This window comes from Chaetodon auriga, chromosome 4, assembly GCF_051107435.1.
Source record: "Chaetodon auriga isolate fChaAug3 chromosome 4, fChaAug3.hap1, whole genome shotgun sequence".
NCBI lineage: Eukaryota > Metazoa > Chordata > Actinopteri > Chaetodontiformes > Chaetodontidae > Chaetodon > Chaetodon auriga.
The window spans coordinates 25,211,651-25,228,175 of record NC_135077.1 but is presented as its reverse complement, the minus strand read 5'-3'; the positions used below and the strand labels follow the sequence as shown (position 1 = coordinate 25,228,175).

Below are 16,525 nucleotides of genomic sequence, written 5' to 3'. Positions count from 1 at the left end.
TATTTGGCAGCCTGAGCCTGCCTGTACGGGGGTGAAAGGCAGTGATGGAGCAGTAGAGTTAGAGACGGAGGGCGTTATGAATTGCTGTGAGCTGTGGCGTGCTCGTGCCAGTTAACTTGGCTGAAGCAGACACACACTTCCATTATGGCAGATTGAAACCTCCAATGGGCCATGTAAGGGAGTAGTATGTTATTTATATGGCCTGGACTGTGAGGGATTTATGCACATGCTAAACTCATAAATAATAGTGCAAGAGTAAATCCTTCATCAGTTTTTGTTTTGACATTATTATTTCTGTTTTATGAGATGTTTCTTGTGTGTATGTGTGTGTGTGTGAGAGAGAGAGAGAGGGGAGAGGAGGTGGGATTTGCGTGCATTTGCATCAAAACTAACTGAAAAGAATTGAAAAAATGACAATTATGAAAATGTGTCATGTTTCATTTGAGACGAGAAGATGTTTCCACAATGTTAACTGTTTTTTTTTTTTTTTTATATATCTTGCTTGTGCATTGTACATTTTATTGCGTCACAATTAAAGAACCTCTCAATGCCTCTGGCCAAGAGGAATCCATGCTTGTAAGTGTTATCCACTGAATCTGCAATGGTTTATTCATGTGCAGAAATGTCTGAAAGATGTGCAGTTGTTTCGTGTCTCCTCTTTATTGCTTTCACACCCGAGCCTTTCTCTCTTTTCGCTGTGACTTCTGCAGCTGAGTGGCCTGCGACATGCCTCTCCTCTTAGTGTGATGGCAATTCACAGCCATGTGCATCCAGTCCAGCTGTTAAAATATTCCTGGCTTGAGTATAAAAGCACATCTGCAACATAACGGAGTCCTCTGTGTAGTGGCTCTGATAGTGAGATGAACTGCACACAACTCCTCTGTAGAGGAGTGCCTTTGAACAGAATCCACGCAATATGTTTTACAGCATGAGAATAATGAGCAGTGTGTTCCTCTCAGTGAAAGAAGATGAGCACTAAGTGTTATTTGTCAGACATGAGAGATACATGATTTTAAAGTCCCCCTCTGCTCAAAAATCAGTTTTACTTTTTGTTCCTTCAGGGTGATCTTTAACCTTCACTGCACAGGATGAGGTGTGTGCAGAGTTTGACACTAACTCTGGGGGGATGCAATCCACATGGACGTTTAAGAGCAGAGTGAGTGAGCAGCACCTCTGGAGCTGATGGGTTTTCATGTATTGCTCAGTGACACTAAGGCAGGGAATGATGCTGGTATGGAGCATCCACCTATCCTACTAAAAAAAGGAAATTTCATAATGTGCTTCATGCTTCATACTGGCTCAACTGAAAAAAACAAAACAAAAAAAACCCTCCATGGTGTTTTAGTCTTTTAACGACTTACCTTGTATTCCATTTTCAGCGCTTCAGAGCAACGGAAAGAAATCCTCTGCCACCCCTCCTCCACTCATTTAGACAACATCTGCTCGCAGCTGGCACTCAATAACTGTCTGCTTATGCCATTTCAAAAAACATATTCCAGTGATCATACTGCTACACTATAAACCCACTTTGCGTAAACCTATGGCTAAACAACCGTCTTAAAAGAACTTATGCGTCTTATAGTCGCTCTTATGTAAATGTGCCCGTACGAACAGGTCAAATGAAGGCACGAACTCCGTTCTCTTCTCTGTGCTGTTGAAGTTTGGGTTCACTCAGTGCCATGGAAAGTAGGCTATCAAAGCACCACCGGCAGAACAGAGGCCATCCACAGCAGACTGGCAGCTGAACATCACTTAAAGCCGTGACGCGAATCTTTTCCACTCCGGTCCGGAGCTCAAGGAGCGCACACACGGACACACCTCCCCTGCCCGACCCCCTCCTCCTCCCGCTTCTCCTCCTGGCTTCTCCTCCGGGTAACACGGACTTTCATGGAAAATCGTTCACGGCCTCTTTTGGGACTTTACCTGCAAGTAGTTTCCCTGAGGAACCGCCGTACAAAAAGCGTCTTGGCTGTGCGTCTCGCACTTTTCAGCAACTGCGCCAATTTCTTGACGCGCTAGAACTTGTCTGCGCTTCATCAGAGGACAGAACTTAACGCAGTTGAGCACTGGATGTTTAGACTCACAGAAGAAGAAGTTAAATGAGGATTTAGTCATTTTTGGACGGCGACATCAACCTGGACAGCTGGATCTGGATCGAGAGCGGTTTACGTGTCACCGCGGCTGGTTTGTGGCTGAGGTGGCGGCGCACAATGGGCAGCCCGGCTCCTCCAGAGGAAGGCTATAAAACAAAGGACCAACATGTTGTCTTTACCAAATAAAGATTTTCTTCAAATGACCTGCTTATTACACTAGCCAAAGTTCGCTCGTTTATTTTTTGCGCCAGCCGGAGCAGGTGTGTTTCAACCAGCGCAGAGAAGAAGGGATGCGAGATGTGATGTGAGAGAGAAGGCTGACTGTACCACGACGTTATATAAACACTGAATATTTCCGCTGTTCACATCCAAGACACTTCTTTTTTTTGGAAGGACAACACAAGAAAGTAGTAAGTTTGCCCAGAGAAGCAGAGAGGAGATGACTGCCTGCACTGTGCTCCTGCTCTTCATTCTCTCTCTCACAAGTGAGTTCTTTAATATTCTTTCAGATAATCCTGAAGTACTGATGTGTGTCTGAGTGTAGTGATGGAATACGCAAAAACACTGAAATTTTCATGAAAGTGTTTTATCAAGACGAGCACTTCCAGCCTTTTCTGCGAGCTTTGACTGACAATATGACGCCGTCCATGGTGCTGATGTACACTCAACTCTGCCAACAGACACGTTTCAATAAGATGAAGATATTCTCTCTCTCTCTCTCTCTCTCTCTCTCTCTCTCTCTCTCTCTCTCTCTCTCACACACACACACACACACACACACACACACACACACACGACTGTACTTTTATCCTTGTAACGACCCCTATTGACATGATGCATTCCCTACCCCCTTACCCTCACCTTAACCATCACAGCTATATGCCTGACCCTAACCTAAACCTAAACCTAAACCTAAACTTAATTCTAACCTCACTCTTAAAACCAAGTCTTAACCCACACAGCCCTTTAAAAGTCTGTCCGAAAGTGACGACCAACCAAAAGGTCCTCACTTTCCAAATCCAAGACTCAGAAAAACTTTATTGATCCCCGCTGGGAAATTGCTTGGCAAGGATTGCTGTACACACACACACACACACACACACACACACACACACACACACACACACACACACACAGAAGAAATTTCAGAAGAGAAGATGAATGAATGTACTGTCCTGTAGATAATCATGCAGGTCACGTTAAAGGTGGCACTAGACGATTTGACATTGACTTTTAATCACTTCAGCTCTACCAAAGACACTCTTCCATTTCATTGTGTGTCAGCGTAGCGAGGGCTGTGGTCTGAAGTCGTGAGCTGAAGCTCTGCCAGGGAAACCAACCTCTCTCCCAAATGTTTGTCCACTGCTAGTGAAAGGGCAGTCTTTGTACATTTAATTATTCGTTCAACCGTTGCTATTGCCCTATGATGGTTAAATGTTATTCAAACCCTTCTCCACATGCCCAGAAGATCATTGTGGTAGAAAAACACTAAATCCCTTATTTTACATTAGATTTGATTTCCATGACAGAAACAGTCAATTCTGAAATTCTGCCAAAGGACATCACAATCAATATTACATAAGCCGTCAGTTGTGGTTTGTGTGTATTTGTAGAAAATAAATAACTCGTCAGGCTGCTAAAATCCCCAAATTTCTGGAGAGAATATGAAGAACATGACCTCAGTGTCCTTAACAATAACTCCAGCTCAGAGTGAGGCTTAGCTATGCTTTGTCATTGTTTTTATTGTAATGTCTGTAAATAGCATCAACATACAGTTTCCAATGTGTGCACATGTTAATCATAGTTCTACACAATCTGTCTTACCTGTACGTGCATTCTGTACCTCCACTGTCAGTGTAGAATTTGATGATCAGTCTGAGGCCTTTGTAACTAAAGACAGAGACAGATCCTCAGAGGACCCCCGTGAATTAAAAGCAGCCACAGCACTCCTTGCAGCAACTTTTCCCTCAGAAACAGGGTTGTAAAAACTGTGCGTAGTTTTCATACTCTTAAAACACTTGTAAGTAAAAGCAGACGGGCTCTTTGAATAATTTACACAGGGTTATTTTATACCGACGGCCAAGACAGCACCGTCTCCTGTCTTTTAGGCAGAACACTTGGATGTCTCCTCCAATGTCCTAAAAGAAAAACTTCCATTTGTTACCTCGACGTCGATTCTGGTTTTCTTCTATGGAATTGTCTTTTACATCTTTTACCCCTGAAATTGTATTAGATTGTAGTCTAGGCTTTAGCTTTAGCTCGTAGCTCGTAGATTTATCTGTCAGCAGGTCTTTAAAAAACAAAATACCGGCGTCATCAATGTTCCTATCTGCTTTACAAAGGCAACCAGACTCTGACAAAGATCAGGTTTGACATGCAATACAGTCGAGCACTATTCTGCAACATCCATCAAGGCAGAGATACCCTGAAATCTAGGTTTAAATTATTCAAATGATGTAATACACCAAGAAAGCGCACAGCACTTCTCTGTGTATTCCATCATGTTGTTGTGAGTGTTTCATTTCCCTGGAGGCCAGAAGGCTCGACGGCCTTGTACTGTGCAATGATGTTTGGCACCGTTCTTCAGTCCAGCATCTGTGTGATAACTGAAGCTGTCGTAAAACATAGAGATAAAAAAAAAAAGAAAAACGCACCAGCTCAAATATAGTGAACAATAATTTTAATAGGTCAAAGCATTCAGCGCTTCTTTCAGACATCAATAATACAGCATGCAAATGACAGTGTAAATATGTTTTACATATAGAGTGCCAATGAAATCGTAACAGGAAGCTGCTCCGTACTCGGTGAACAAGGGATTGCTTTATTTCACAGTCCACTCCAGACCTACTCTACAGTCAGGGAGCTTTAGCCCACATTTTCTGTACTTTAACCTAAAGGTATTGTACTGTCACTTAAAGGGATCCATCAATTTCACACCTGAAACAGCGACAGTCAGGTCTGAAAATGAAAGAGGTCTGGGCGTGTGCAGGTAGAGAGAGGTGAGCTTCTTCTGTAGCTCGCTCCTCACCTCTGCTTGAGAACAGTGGCTTGAGGCTTCGTTCACTATCATAACACACTCAAACCTGAACTACAGGTGGTCTGCAAGCGGTCAAATTGCATTGTGGGTAATGCGGGCACCAGGTTTGGACAAGAATGTATGGAATAAAGAGATGATATCTGTGGTTCTGATGCAGCAATTTTAAATATCTGCCATAATTTGAACAACTAATTTCACTTTAATACACTTGCCCCATTTGTTGTTATCCTCTTATTCCCTAAGCCCACATCCTTTCCTGGTATATGTATGCAGTAAGTATTTTATTGATACCCTGTATATACTCTGTAAATCATCCCAGAGTCATTTACAGGCTGTAATGTGAAGCATTACCACACACAGGCCTTCAGAAATTAGGTTATCCTTCAATTTAACAAGCATCTTTCTCTCATACAAGTAGACTATTTAGGTTCTTGTTTGATGGCAAATAAATTATCCTCTGAAGTCAAAATAAACTGTAGACTGAAGTTCCATTAAGTTCTAAGAGATTCCCTGGGCTCTCTTGCTTCCAAATAGCTGAATTCATCGGCGTTCACTGTGACATGAAAGCCTGAAACAGCAGGGTGCTGCTGAAAAAGAGAACATCCATGCTCACTCAGCCTTCCCTGCATGTAATCTTACAAAAACAGACAATTCATGTGGCACAGAGGGGCTGAAGCATTCCAGATATTAAACGCTTTGCGCAATGTTGTCACTTTGTTTGACAATGTAGTCATAATGGCTGTGGGAGGCAGGAGAGTGAGTCCAAAGCATTTCGCTTCTGACTTATTCATACGATCACTTTTACATAACCAATAATTTAGGGCTGAGGAAACACGAAGCTTCAGGGATCCTCACACGGGGATGGATGGATGACTGAATTTTTGTTTGTTCTTTTGCTCTAAAATGCTGCAGTAAAGCGTGAGACTGCAAGATGCACACCCGCACACACACACACACACACACACACACACGCACACACACACACACACACACATTAAAGACAACACGTGATTCAGCTGTGTTGCCTTTTGGTAAATTTACTTCACTTCCAGCCAGCTTGTTTATTGTTCATCATTCATGATGACACTGGACTGAAAACAGACTGTGATAGAGACAATATCACGCTTGGAACTGCAGCCCACACACAAGCACGCACACACACATGCACACAACGTGGAGACATTTTTGTATTCAGTATTACGATAAAAGGGAGATACGCTGCCTCTACTAACAGAGTAGATTTCAGATGGAGATGAGTTTACAGCACTTTCAAGATGTACGCTTTAAAATCTAACGTTTCCCTGCCTGTGCTCTGAACTGTCTGTAGGCAGCAGGGCAGAGAATGCAGAGGAGCGGCTGGTCAACTACCTGTTGGGTCCAGAGCGCTACAACAAACTGATCAGACCAGCCGTCAACAAGAGCCAGCAGGTCACCATCTCCATACAGGTGTCTCTGTCTCAGCTCATCAGTGTGGTAAGTACAATTATGTATATACAAAAACATGTGTTTGTACACTAATGCAGGTTATCAGAAAAGCTGCTATATGATAGCAGGGACACAGCCTGATTGTGACAAAATGTTTATAGGCGCACAACAAAAGCCCCTTTTGATATCATCATGAATATTTTTTCCAGCTTGGTCACAATGCAGCGATCGTATCTCTGTTTGTTTTTCTTTTATCACCTCGATCTGACGACTTGAATTCTTATCTTTTATGGCTTCTAGCAATTCCTGTGCACTCTGCTCTGTGAATGTTTCAGACACTGAACTTTTATTTACAGGCAGGTTTCCAACTGTGCACTTTGCTGTTAAAGGAAAGCATCCCAACTCTGAACAATCATAACAAACTTGTGACATGCCCTGACATTTTATACCCAAACATTTGATCTCATGGTTATTATTGGAACTGTAGAGACTTTGTCACTGGTGTGCTGGTTTTTCTAAAGCTTTCTCTTATCTATCCTGATTAGTGCTCTTCGTAAGACTGTGTGGATGTGTGCCAGTTGTGTTTGACTGACATCTCCATCAGGACGGGACACCGTCATCGTTGTTATTAGATCAAAGGTTTTTTTTGACATCATGTCAACCTAAGCATTACTCCACTCAACAGGCCTCTTCACAGCAGACATGTTGACTTGTCATAAAGCACAGGTGTTACCGGCAATATGAAGAATGCTTCTGGTCTATTTGAGTGTCCTTAAGCCACAACACCAGCAGCAAACTAAAGCTGCCAAATTAAATTCAGACATTATTAATTTTATTGTTTATACCTGCGCTTTCTTTAACATGACATGGTCTTTGTGAAAAAGGGTGTTTCAACCTGACTAGAGGGCCTTTGTTCATGTGCAGATCCTTTAATCTGTGTAGTCTTCTGTCTCCTGGTCCCCTGCTCTATCAGCAGTCCAGATCTCCTTTCTCCTCCTCTCTCCTCCTCAAAAAATTTGCAACTAAGGTGTGTAATTGCTTAAAGCAATGTTTTTCAAGAATTGGTACTTTTTGCAATTTGCCGCCCCTAAAGTTTCTGAGTGTACTCCTGCACTGTCCAAAATATGGGCCGCTGCATACATGCATTTATTACAACTACATTACTTATGATCAAAACTAATGAGTCAGCAACTTTGCGAACACAGCCTTACATTAAGCAAGTGCAACAATGCAAGACATAACTTAGAGTAGCAAGCCAGCTAATACTACTTACTAGTCCAACAGTAAGAGGGCCAGCTCAGCGTCTGCCTCACCTCACCTTTTATTAAGGCAAAGCTCTTACCAAGAACTAAAAGCTGAGATTCACTCTTGTCCGGCCTCTTGCTCGGGCACACTCTCATTTCCTCTTCTTAGCTTAGTGCACTGTCTCGGCATGGATATTAAAACCTTTGCAGGTGATCCAGAATGCGGTGGCTCGTCTGGTCTTTAACCAGCCCAAACGAGCGTATGTCACTCCACTGTTCATATCCCTCCACTGGCTCCCACTTGCTGCCCGCATCAAGTATAAGTCCTTGATGCTCGCCTACAAAATTGCCACCAAAACTGCTCCGACCTACCTGAACTCCCTCATTCAGGTTTATGCTGCCTGGTGCTGCCACCTCCAAAAAGCCCTAAGTCTCTAGCTAGACTCTTTTCTTCTGTGGTTCCCAGGTGGTGGAACGAGTTACCAAACTGCATTTGTTCTGCAGAGTCCCTCTCAATCTTTAGAAAAAGACTAAAGACCAAGCTCTTTACTGAACACCTCGTTTTATGGAAATCTCATATGTACATCGCTTTGGATAAAAGTGTCTGCCAAAGGACAAATTGTAATGGAATGACAGAGGCATCATTGTCCATCAAAATGATTTTGAAGTAAAATAGTAACATAATGTTGCTTTAACATGTTAGAATTACAGTGTGGTAACTTTGTAACTGCTTCAATGCAGTAACTTGGCCTGATATTATTATACATGCTACAATGAAAATATGATAATGCATCACTGCCACAGTCTAAAGACATGCAGGTTAGGTGAACTGGCAACTTTAAAATGCCTGTAGGTGTGAATGAGTCTGACTCTGTTTGTCTGTCTCTTTGAATTAGATCTGTGATAGACAGGTGACTATTCCAAGATTTACAACACCTCATGCCCAATGCATGCTGGGATAGGCTGCAGCCCACCCTCAAACCTGCACAGGGAAAATAACAAAGAAGATGGATGGATGGATAGTTTTAGATGTTTGGTTTAAAACAAAGTAATCCATCTCTGGATTATCTGTGTTTTGGGACTATTGAATGAAGACTGTTATCCACTGCATGAAAACTCTGAACTAACACGCTTTAATTCACTTCAGCTAAGGATTTCAAAGGCTGTGCTGTGGCAAATTGGCGTGCCCTCAAATAAGATGTACCAGATATGACAGTGTCAGAGGAATTTTGACATATCCATCACATTTTAATCACTCATTCATCTCAACTTTTAAACATAGTTTGCTATTTAAGTTTTATGATGCTGTTGATTTATTCTGCATATTTAACCCGTGTGACTAAACAAAGGAGACAGAGAGATTTAACAGTTACAGTTAACAATTTGAAGTTATTTGCTGAATATCAACCGCCTGCTCAATGTTAACCTTGTTCAGCCGCTCAGTCTGGCATATTTGACATGTGAAATTACTATCAATACTACAACCTGTAATGTTCTTTAACATTAGACCACACATATTTACTCAGTGTGGACACTCTGCAGCTCTATGAAATCTCTAATGTATGCTATTGTGCTATAAAAACTGCTATAAAAACAGACACATTTAGCCCAAAATGTTCTGATATTTGGGTTTGACCTCATGTGTCTTGCTAACACTGTTGCCCATAGAGCATTAGCATTAGAATGATTCAGGCGTTTATACTGCAAAGTGGAATTTTATGGAAGTGATGCTCAGAGTATGCTGGTTGTTTCTTACAGAATGAGAGAGAACAGATAATGACGACCAATTTGTGGCTGTTTCAGGTAGGATACAAGCTGCCCACATATGGCATTGTATATACAGCATGTGGGTGTGTTTGTCACTAAAGGAGTTTATAAACACTCTCTCTGCAGGAGTGGAATGACTACAGGCTGAGATGGGACCCAGAAAAGTACGAAGGCATCAAGAAACTGCGTATACCATCCAAACGCATCTGGCTTCCTGATATAGTGCTCTACAACAAGTAAGCGTGTGCATGTCATCCTACCAAAGAGAGGACCGGTTTGTCAGTATTTGATTCAGAGGGTCTGCTTCTATCGTGCTGTTTTTTTAACGTCAGCGGGTAGAAAAAACACAACCACATTGGTATTAAAGGAGTCACAGAACATCAGTCTACAGTATTCAGAGGTTTTCCAACTTCACCAGCAAAGCATTACATGCAGACAATATGCTGCTAAAATAAGGATGTTTTTCCATGGGGATTTTGTAATTAAAATGTTCTGCATTCTCTCTCCTTCAAGCCTGTTTTTTTATTCTTTTGTTGAGGTGAAGGGGATTTATACGTGCTTCATCTATGTCTGGTTCACTTCAGCCAATCATGAGCGAGAGTTTGGGTTTGTCTGGTTACTATTATCACAATAAAGGGAAAAGGGGTTTGCAGTTCTGCCTCAAGAGTTAGCTGACTTCAAATATGTCTTTTGTGCAGACTCTGGAACCATATTCTCACTAATCTTACATCTCACCCACAACCTCTCACAGTGCTGATGGCGTGTACGAGGTTTCCTTCTATTGCAACGCTGTGGTCTCCAACACAGGAGACATCTTCTGGCTTCCTCCGGCCATCTACAAGTCAGCCTGTGCCATCGAGGTGCAGAACTTCCCCTTCGACCAACAGAACTGCACTCTTAAGTTCCGCTCTTGGACCTACGACCACACAGAAGTGGATCTAATCCTCACGAGCGACTTTGCCAGCCGCGATGACTTCACACCCAGCGGGGAGTGGGACATCGTCTCGCTCCCGGCACGAAAAAACGAGGACCCCAATGACATCACCTACCTGGATATCACCTATGATTTTGTGATCCAGAGGAAGCCACTGTTTTACACCATTAACCTGATCATCCCATGTGTGTTGATCACGTCGCTGGCCATCCTGGTGTTCTACCTGCCGTCAGACTGTGGGGAGAAGATGACGCTGTGTATCTCAGTGCTGCTGGCGCTCACTGTGTTCCTGCTGCTGATATCAAAGATAGTACCACCCACCTCTCTTGCAGTGCCACTCATAGGTCAGTCATAGTTGTGTGTAACAGTGTGTAGATTTGAGAAAATTAGGCATGTGAACAGATGAGTCATGCATCATTAGTAATAAAATAAATTGAAAAAACAAAACTGTTTGGATGAAATTCAGAATGAACAAATAACACACAAATAACTTTTGATATCTTTATCAAAGACACTATTTAAGTTAAATAAACATATACTTAAAATCAGATTTTGCTCTGTTGCTCTCAGTGAGCCTTTTGTTCAGTGTTAGGCTGCTGTCAATCAGACTAAACACTTCCTGAAAGGGCACTATCCCATCTGTTCCAGGTAGGCTTTTAATGTGAAACATGTACAGGAAGTGCTGACTATTATTGACGGCAACTTTGCAGAAATCAAAAGATCAGCAAAGTCGAAGCCATTGGAATAACTTAGTTCATAAAAACAGTATTGTTCTTGAAGTATCTTTTCCCTTTCTGTTTCTCTGTCACTTTTTCTAAGGTAAATACTTGATGTTCACCATGGTGCTCGTCACGTTCTCCATCGTGAGCACCGTCTGTGTCCTCAACGTGCACCACCGCTCCCCATCCACCCATCACATGCCCGACTGGGTCAAACGCCTCTTCTTAGTCCGCCTGCCCACCTTCCTCCTCATGAGGCGTCCAGGCTCTTCCAGTATCCGCGATAAACTCCGCCAGAAGTACGCCAACCGGAGTGCCATTGGGAAAAACTATTCCCAGACCGGCACAGAGAAGAAGCAGTACTCCAACATCAGACTCGGAGGGATCCGAACAGACACCGACTCTTTCTACGTGAATGAGGACTTGGCACACAAGTTTTGCTGGAAGGTTGGTGACATCCCAGATGGGGGCGGCGGGTTTTCAGACTTCCAGAGGCGTTTGGCTGTTCAGTGGGATGCAGATCTGGAGGAGGCAGTGGATGGAGTGAAATACATCGCTGAACACATGAAGACAGAAGACGACGATGAAGGGGTGAGCAGACAAAGCCGTGGTGAAGTGAATAGAACAATGGTGACGAGCAGGAAGAGATAGGATCAACGCATGAGAGAATGGGAAGACAGAATATATTATTGCAGAGACAGACTGAGGGAAGTAAAGACCTATAAAAGCAGATTATGGAGATGTGTGTTGACAAAGATGCAACAGCGAAGAATAAGGAGATTGGAGGTCGAACAGGCCAAATCATTCTTCCAAAATGTCAGACATCTATTTTTATCTTAAGATGTCAGATATTCTCAGAAAACTTTGCACATGAAGTCACTCAACTCAGCACTAACCCTAACCCCAGGTTTGGCCTCTAAACTTCCTCAAAATTCCCACTCCTAATAAATATTCTAAACAAGTTTTGCAGCTGTAATTGCTCATGGCAAATTTTTCAACAAGCTGCCTCCTGCTCTTGCTCTCGGCACTGCCGGCTGCACTGCAGTTTAAGTTATACCCTGATATGCTTTTGGTGTCCTAGAAGCGTCTTAGCCGCAACAGCAGTCAATAAAACACTGCTTCTGATCACTAATACGCTTTCTGAGAAGAGTGCAGTTGACTGTTTGCTTAGTCCTGCCAGCATTGCTCTAGCATTGCAGTGCGTTAGTCCTAGAATTACGCTGTGATAGGGGGAAAAAATGTAAGATCGACAACCCTGTCTGGCTGCTGATTTTAGGATGAGGACTAACCAATGTGTTTGGCAAACATCAGGGCATTTCAGTTATGTTTTTACAGTTTTACTGCAGTTTACTCTTTCAAGACCGAACCTCTAACATTACTCTAAACATCTGATAGCATCCAGGTCTGGCTTTCACACTCTGTGGAAATACAATAGTACTACTCTACAGTCAATGGGCTGCTCATGAACAGGTCTTTTTTAAATGTAACCTGTAGGCCTAACCACTCAAAATCAAGTGATGCCAGGTCTCTATTGTGCTAGTCATCTGGACAAGCTACAAATTACACTTACACAGAAATACTTTTGCTGTATTTTGGTTTTTGGAAAGGCTAAAAGAAGACCCTCCAAACTCTTTAAATACTGAGTATTGTTCTTTCTGCAGCTTTATGCAAACAATGTTCTGGCCATAGCTTGACAGACAGACTTATTCACAGTTACTAAGCTATCATCGCTGTTCAGGGGGTTAACAGTCAGTTGTAAAACAGGATTGTAAGCACTCCAAACTATAGAGACCCCTCACCACACTCATGTTCATCTGACCCAAAGAATTAAAACATGATGTTTCTCTGAATGTCTGCTCCTGCACACGCATCCTTTATATTCATGATTTGATCTGTCTTAACAAGCTGTCATCGTCTAAACTTGTTTTTTTTTTTTCTTTTTTGGTTTCAGATCATAGAGGACTGGAAGTATGTGGCCATGGTGATAGACCGTTTGTTCCTGTGGATCTTCATCCTGGTGTGTGTGGTGGGAACTCTGGGGCTCTTCATGCAGCCACTGTTCCAGAGCTATAACACACCCACTGCTGATGACACAGAGTGAGTCACACACATACTCTGAAACGCACATACGTACTCTGACATACAAACTCTGAAACACACATCAAAATGTATCACAACACACCTCTTAGCTCGGCAACAACTGCCATTTAAACGTCATTTAAATAATCTGCTAACAGAAAAAGCACCGCAACATGTCTATGTCATGTAGGCCTATTTTTAAACACTGCAGAACGACAAGTCGCTAAGGTCTGTGCACAAAGCTACATGAAGCTATAGCTGCTTCACAATAAAAGCTTTGCTGGCAAGTGAAAAGCTTTAATTGTGAAGCAGAAGGAGGAAGTCTTATATTTCAGCTCATGCCAACTACATGAAATTTCTCTTGATTCCAAACAAGCATCGACAGACTAGATGATTTTTTGCAAAATGTAGTACGTCCTCATTTACATTTCTGTTTATGATTGTGTGTTTTTCTTTTCATAGGTATGGCGATTTCTAGGATTTGTGTGACGTGAGAAAGAAAACCGTGGAGTAAGTGTCTCTCATAGAAAGTATAACAGAGGTTTTCTTTGTTGGTTGGATCTGATACATAACCAGCCCAACCAATGCTGACAGCTGGTTGTCTTTGCGACAGTGGACTTTAAATAAAGACCGAATTCATTCTGGAACACTTCTTTCTTTTTTTTCTTCTTCTTCTTCTTCTTCTTTTTTTTTTTTTTTTACCGCATGGCTTCTATTCATGATGGACTCTGTCCAAGCTCTCCCATCACTGTGCAGACATGGCAATCTTGATATGCTTTTTATGACCTCTAACAAGGTGACATTGTTAAAGAGTCAAGATAATGTCCATACACGGTTTCTGAGAGAACATACAAGACAGTTGCGGAGTACTTTCCCCAGCCTTTAACTCTCCCAACGAAAAGAACAACCACAAACCACCATGCTGGTGAAAAATACAGGTAATTTGTTGTCTTTGTTTCATTTTGGACTGGCTGTGCTGCTGATGGAGCAGTTGGAGATCTCTACGATGGAGGCACAAAGGTTCATTACACATTACAGCTCCTAGAAGACCATGAGGTCTGCTGTCCTCTGCAGCATTGTTGATGTGAAAAATAAGACATTAGAGGACATTAAACCAATAGTTCATGTTAGCACAATACAATGGACCATAATTTCTCATTTCTCCACACTTCTCAAAGTAAACTTTATTGTAACAATGTGAGGACACTTTGTCCTACCCACCTTTTCTCTTCATGAAATTATTAATGCCTCATCTCTCCTGCTCTGTCCTTTTCTTGTTCTGCTTCAGAGCTTTGTGCCTCATCTCCACCATCCACCTCCCAGACAGTGTTGTAATTATTAATGCATTGTCTTATTTTGAAGAAAGCGTATTCTCCTCTTGCTTCCTCTTTCTGTCTTTCGCACACTTAGTTAGTGTTTTATTTTTTGCTATATCATGTCACAATTGTAGCAGCACCACATTATATCAGTATCAACAATAAATATGACACTGACTGTATTCTATTACATGTTGAATAAAAAGCTGTGAGTTTTATATGTTTGGCCAGTGCTTTTCCCTTAGTCACATGTTCCCCAGTTCTTTCCTCACATTTTGTCTGGGATTTGTTTTCTTAAAGGACCATGCCAGTGGTTTTGTATAGTGACCCATTACCCAATGGATGCAAACAGAGCTATGGTTTTTTTCCCACCTTCCAGGGGCCCATTGATTTCAGGTAATTTTTGTCTGCAATCAAAGTCAACTTCTAAAGACTTGAAACTTGCTAATGCATCATAGTGAAAAACACGCCAGCACTTATTTTCGTTGCTATAATTTTTTAATAGCGTTAAAATTGCAGAGTGATCTTTGAATGCTTCCTGGTGGTGCATTCAGGTGCTGAAGTGAAGATCTGATGAGAGAGCTTCACCACTTAGCTGTCACATAGTAGCACTGCATTCATAAACTATGATGTCTGGAAACTCAACAGGGAATACAAATAATTTATCTGACATAAAGTTAGTTAACGTATCTTGATGACTTTAGACTGGAAAACTTTTTCGTCACACTACAGCTCATAAATGCACCATTCCTCTACCTGGAACTCCATGTGCGCATTGGATGATAAGGGCTGGAACACCGGCATACTTGTTATTGAACAAAAAGTAGCAGGAAAAGAAATAACTTTGCAAAATAATGATGTTTTCGCAAGAAAGTGTCAGACAGAGAATATCACAATGAGGAGTTCTAATGAGAAGATGATTACACTTTGTACAAAATGCGTGTTGTATCTCACTGGTGGCATTTTCCCCCGGTGCCCCCATGTTCAAAACAATGCAGTAAATGTGTCCTTTTGGATGCCCTTATGGTACAAAATTAATTGGCCTATATGTGGCTCAAAATGGTTAACTAGTTAGAAAAAGAAGTGACACCATCGCTACATCACAGGATCAACCAGAACACCAGTCTCTGGAACCAACACGGCAGAAATTTAAGGAGCACCTGAACATTTAATTTGGTAAATTTAAACAACTCTGCTAAATGTTACAAGAGCTAAAATATGGCTGCATGCTTTGGGAATTGACCAACACTAATGGTCTAATGTAAGTGATGGGAGTTCAAAATCAAAAGCCATGGTATGGTCCTTTGAGTTCAGCTTAAAATCATGAATATAGCGGCATCATTTTATGAAATATATTCTATGTTGATTCTGTTTTTCTCATTGCCAATGAAACCACTAAAACCAACAATGAATTAATCCTACTAACAAGTATTTTCTGTGTAGCCAAGGGCTGATATATCTTATCCCTCTGTTCCATAGAGCTCTATTGTTGTCTGAAAACTATTAGGAAGACTTAAGTGAGCAACAGTGGTGCACTGTGTGCCATGTTCCTTTGTAACCATGAACACTGCAACTGTAGTTTTTGACTCAATCTCACATGCTCCCTCCTGCTGCTGTAAATAACACTGGTGCACCAAATGTGTATCAAGCTACAGCTGAAAGTAGTCCCCAACAAATCCACCATTACTCCTTTCTGAGTAGCGTGTGTTAAACCTCACAGTGCCCGGCTGTTTCAGATTATTACTGGGCTTTTTCTGAAAATGAAACATGTACATTTGTGACCTGTTTAAGAGGTTTACAACTTCAGTACAAAGAAATGGACTGGGAGCTCCACAGGCAGGGAGAGTCAGGAGTTATTGAGCGATGACCTAATGCATTGTTGGTTTTGGTCTTTAATATGATCTGTATACA

At 41.9% G+C, this 16,525-nt stretch overlaps 1 protein-coding gene across 1 annotated transcript; it reads left to right on the top strand.

Moving 5' to 3' along the window:
• The first annotated feature begins 2,058 nt into the window (after positions 1 to 2,058).
• Positions 2,059 to 14,830, top strand: chrnb5a (cholinergic receptor, nicotinic, beta 5a). The gene is made up of 8 exons (XM_076729118.1): positions 2,059 to 2,578; positions 6,458 to 6,603; positions 9,558 to 9,602; positions 9,693 to 9,802; positions 10,318 to 10,844; positions 11,320 to 11,810; positions 13,171 to 13,316; positions 13,761 to 14,830. The coding sequence occupies exons 1-8, from the start codon at positions 2,533 to 2,535 to the stop codon at positions 13,774 to 13,776; spliced, it is 1,527 nt and encodes a 508-aa protein (XP_076585233.1). The 5' UTR covers positions 2,059 to 2,532; the 3' UTR covers positions 13,777 to 14,830.
• The last annotated feature ends 1,695 nt before the right edge of the window (positions 14,831 to 16,525 follow it).